The sequence below is a fragment of the Citrus sinensis genome, chromosome 3 (genome assembly GCF_022201045.2).
Source record: "Citrus sinensis cultivar Valencia sweet orange chromosome 3, DVS_A1.0, whole genome shotgun sequence".
Lineage (NCBI taxonomy): Eukaryota > Viridiplantae > Streptophyta > Magnoliopsida > Sapindales > Rutaceae > Citrus > Citrus sinensis.
In genome coordinates, this window is record NC_068558.1 from 44,190,280 (window position 1) to 44,194,080 (window position 3,801).

The window sequence follows — 3,801 nt, forward strand, 5'->3', positions numbered from 1 at the left end:
GAAATTTATATTCTTCACATGAAAATAAATTTCAAGTATTTAATTATTACAGAAATATAGTCAATATAATCACGTAGCAGACAATATAAAGTGGCATAGACCTCAACATCCTCCACTATGGATAAGTGGACTCATTTTCCATTTAATCATCACTAAACTATGCAGTTTCAATCCAGTTAGTCTTGTAAAATATACTCCACTTACACAGTTATTTTCAACACTCAACTCGTTTTCAGACCAGTTTAATTTGAAGTAACAATTAATATATAAATGGGAGCAGCAAATTATATATAGCCGAAAACTGTAATTATGTAATCCCTCCAATTATTAGCCACAAAATTCATATATGTATAGAAGAATAATATAGATAGAACGGTCTTCAAGCACATGATTGCATGACACCCTAGCATGTATACTAAAACAATCGCTAAGCTTTCTGAAAATTAGAGTTAATTCCTGAGTCAAGGCACGGTCTCTTATAAGGGCTATGTAACTTGCTAATTGTTGCATGAATTAAGGCCAATTATATTAGAGGCGAAGATACGAAGAATTAGCTAGTCATACCAATTTATTTAAAGAGCCATTCTCAGCTTACTGTAGATGTCTAGTGATCGGTTGTCATACTTGGATGGGAAAAGACCATTGTCTATATCAGGAGGCACACTCATGCCATGCAAGCGTGTTCCACTAGAGCCACTTCATCAATAGTCGTCTCGATCACAAAATTAAATTAAAATAAAAAATTTTATTATGCAACATAAAAATTGCACAAGCAAACACCTGGTACTTCGTCTTCCATTACTTTACGCCAATTCGGTAATTATAAGTGCAAAAGGTCTATGTCCACTTTAGACATCAACGCAATTACTACAACATTCTCATGGGATGATTATATATATAGGTTAGCCCTCAGCCTAACTTCTCAAGAAGAAAGTGAAATTTAGCTCAAAGCAAACGGAAAAGAGTAGAGAGATCTTTTTTTTTTTTTTTTTTTTTTTTTTCTTATAATATACCGATATGGGTTCGACTGTGATTGCTATTCCCGATAGAGAGGATGTGGCTCCTAAAGAGAAGAAGAAATTTCGAGACTTTTTTCTTCCTATTATTAGCTTTGTTAGAGAAGTAGACAGCAAATATGACTTGAGAAAATTGATTCATAGTATCAAAGTTGGAGTTGCTCTTGTTTCGGTTTCTCTTCTCTATCTGGTTGATCCTCTCTATAAGCAAGTTGGTGAAAATGCCATGTGGGCTATAATGACCGTCGTGGTCATCTTTGAGTTCTATGCAGGTTTGTTTAAGTTACACATTCGTTTTATGAGGGAATTTAAATATTAGTGCTGATCCGAGCTCTGCATGCGCTAATCTCTTAATCAATATTTCAAATTTATTTTATAATACACTATAGGTGCTACACTTAGCAAAGGCTTAAATCGAGGAATCGGAACTATATTAGGAGGTGGATTGGGGTGCTTAGCAGCAGCTTTTGCTCAAGATGTTGGTGGGATTGGCAACAGCATTGTCGTTGGCATTTCTGTTTTCATAAGTGGTAAATATTATTCCTATAATCTTTACACACATAATTAACCGAGGCCCAACAGCATCTAATTAACTTAATTTATATAACACGTGCAAATTAATTATGATTGTTATATTTCAGGTGCAGCAGCAACGTATATGCGATTGGTTCCGAGAATAAAGAAAAGATATGAGTACGGAACCATGATATTTATCCTCACTTTCAATCTGGTGGTGGTATCCGGCTTGCGAGCTGGCGAGGTCATGCAATTAGCCCGCGAACGTCTCACAACAATTGTTATGGGTTTTGTTATCTGCATTTTCATCAGTTTACTTGTTTTCCCCATATGGGCTGGTGATGAACTTCATGACTCTTTAACCTCAAAATTCGAACACCTCGCTCGCTCCATTGAAGGTATGTAAATTTCTTCGATAATAATCAGTCAAAAAGAGATCCAGCTTGATATTCAATCAAAAATATTGATTTGTGGAATATTATAAGTTAATTATAATTGAAAGGGTTACTATATATAATTAATAATTCAAGAAGTTATTTGTTGTAGGATGCTTGGAGGAGTACTTCAAAGTTGACACCGAGAAAGAAAACCGGCCCGGTTTTAGTTTAAGCTCTTGTAAGTCAGTACTCCATTCAAAGGCAAAGGATGAATCACTGGTAAATTAACTATTCTTTTCACCCACTTCATTGCTACTCCTTAAAAACCCACTATAATTCATTATTAATAAACTTTAAGCCACTTTTGCGTACATTTAGATATCAAAACCAACTCCATGATTATTAAAAAGCTATCATGCATTTCTCAGGCAAATTTTGCAAGATGGGAACCCTGGCATGGGAAATTTAGATTGTCTTACCCTTGGAAGAAATATCTAAAAATCGGAGAGGTTCTTCGTGATATGGCTGCAAATGTTCTTTCCGTTAAAGGCTGTCTTCAATCTCCTAGACAGGTATTATTATTATTATTATTATTATTTGTTAGGTTGGGTACTGCTTAGTCCTATATTTTAAAAAATATTTAAAGCATCTTTGTTATTATTTCTGTTACACCTTTACACTTGTTTTTTATTACTTTTACAATGATTCTTTTATAACAATCTTAGGACATAAATAAAAAGAAAAAATATTTGTTTACCAAATTAACTTTTAAAAAAATTATATAAACTTTTATTTTACTTTTAGGGTCAATTTGGTAAATTAATAATTTTCCTTTTTAATATGCCTCTATAATTGTTGTATGGATATTATTACAAAAATAAAGAAAAAATAAGGTCGAAGTGTACAACAAGAGTATTTTGGGATATGTTTGAAATATAAGATACTAAATAAGCATTTATTCCTTTATTTATTTATTTTTTTCATAACCAAATGTCACAAGTTCATTAATTTATTTTTGTACGTACCATTGCATGTCGTCAGTCTTTACAAAACCTGAGAGCATCAATCAAAGAACCGTGTGAAATAGTAGGGTCATCACTTGCATGGGCACTAAGAGAGCTTGGGGAGAGCATCAAGAAAATGAATAAATGTGAGACAGCGGGTTTGATAATGCCAAAGCTGAAGTCAATCAGACACGAACTAAACCTAATCATTACTCCATCTGCACTAGCAAGCGTGGAGAAGAGTACTGATGCCCTCGAACTTGCAAGCTTTGTATTTTCGTTGATGGAGATGGTTGATAAAGTGGAAGAATTGACTAAGGAGGTTGAAGAACTTGGAGGCCTTGCTGGCTTTCATGCTAACAGTAAATAGCGAGTTTTGCTAAGATATATATATATATAGCATATATATTTTATATATGTATAGATTCAAGAGAAGCATATGCCAATTTTTGGCTCCTTTGAAACGTAGATACATGTATGTTTCAAGAAAGTAAAAGTTTCTTGGGATGAATGTTGAACTTAAAAATGTGAGGGTATGTAATGTATTGAAACAAATGGAAAAACTATGTCCTCAATTGAAAAATATTGAAAATTTATTGCATCCCGTAAATATAAATATATTAGCAATGATTGAACAGTCGAAGCCTCCAAGCACCACGTACAACAATTAGAAAGCAACCTCTTTAAGAAAAATAAACAAATAGCCTTTAAACGACTTCTTGTCCAATTGAAATTAAGAGATATTACATGGAATAATAACTCTGAGGCCAAGAAAAACAATATTAAAATGACAACAGAACAAGAAAATTATGTAGACTGAGTCAAATGACCATTTCGATCCACCAATATCCTATTGCAAAGCAAAGAGTAATGCTTAGTTTTGCCCCT

At 33.4% G+C, this 3,801-nt stretch overlaps 1 protein-coding gene across 1 annotated transcript; it reads left to right on the top strand.

The window, feature by feature from the left end:
- Window positions 1-852: 852 nt before the first annotated feature.
- Window positions 853-3,511, top strand: LOC102578006 (aluminum-activated malate transporter 8). Its single transcript, XM_006480039.4, has 6 exons — window positions 853-1,288; window positions 1,406-1,546; window positions 1,658-1,930; window positions 2,079-2,188; window positions 2,338-2,481; window positions 2,951-3,511. Exons 1-6 carry the CDS (start codon window positions 1,018-1,020, stop codon window positions 3,281-3,283), a joined length of 1,272 nt encoding a protein of 423 aa, XP_006480102.2. The 5' UTR covers window positions 853-1,017; the 3' UTR covers window positions 3,284-3,511.
- The last annotated feature ends 290 nt before the right edge of the window (window positions 3,512-3,801 follow it).

Bases quoted from the DNA above. Each gene is read 5' to 3' on its own strand.
- LOC102578006 (XM_006480039.4), top strand. From the start codon at position 1,018: ATGGGTTCGACTGTGATTGCTATTCCCGATAGAGAGGATGTGGCTCCT. The intron at 1,547-1,657 runs GTAAATATTATT...GTTATATTTCAG, and splicing joins CATTTCTGTTTTCATAAGTG to GTGCAGCAGCAACGTATATG. The intron at 2,189-2,337 runs GTAAATTAACTA...TGCATTTCTCAG, and splicing joins AGGCAAAGGATGAATCACTG to GCAAATTTTGCAAGATGGGA.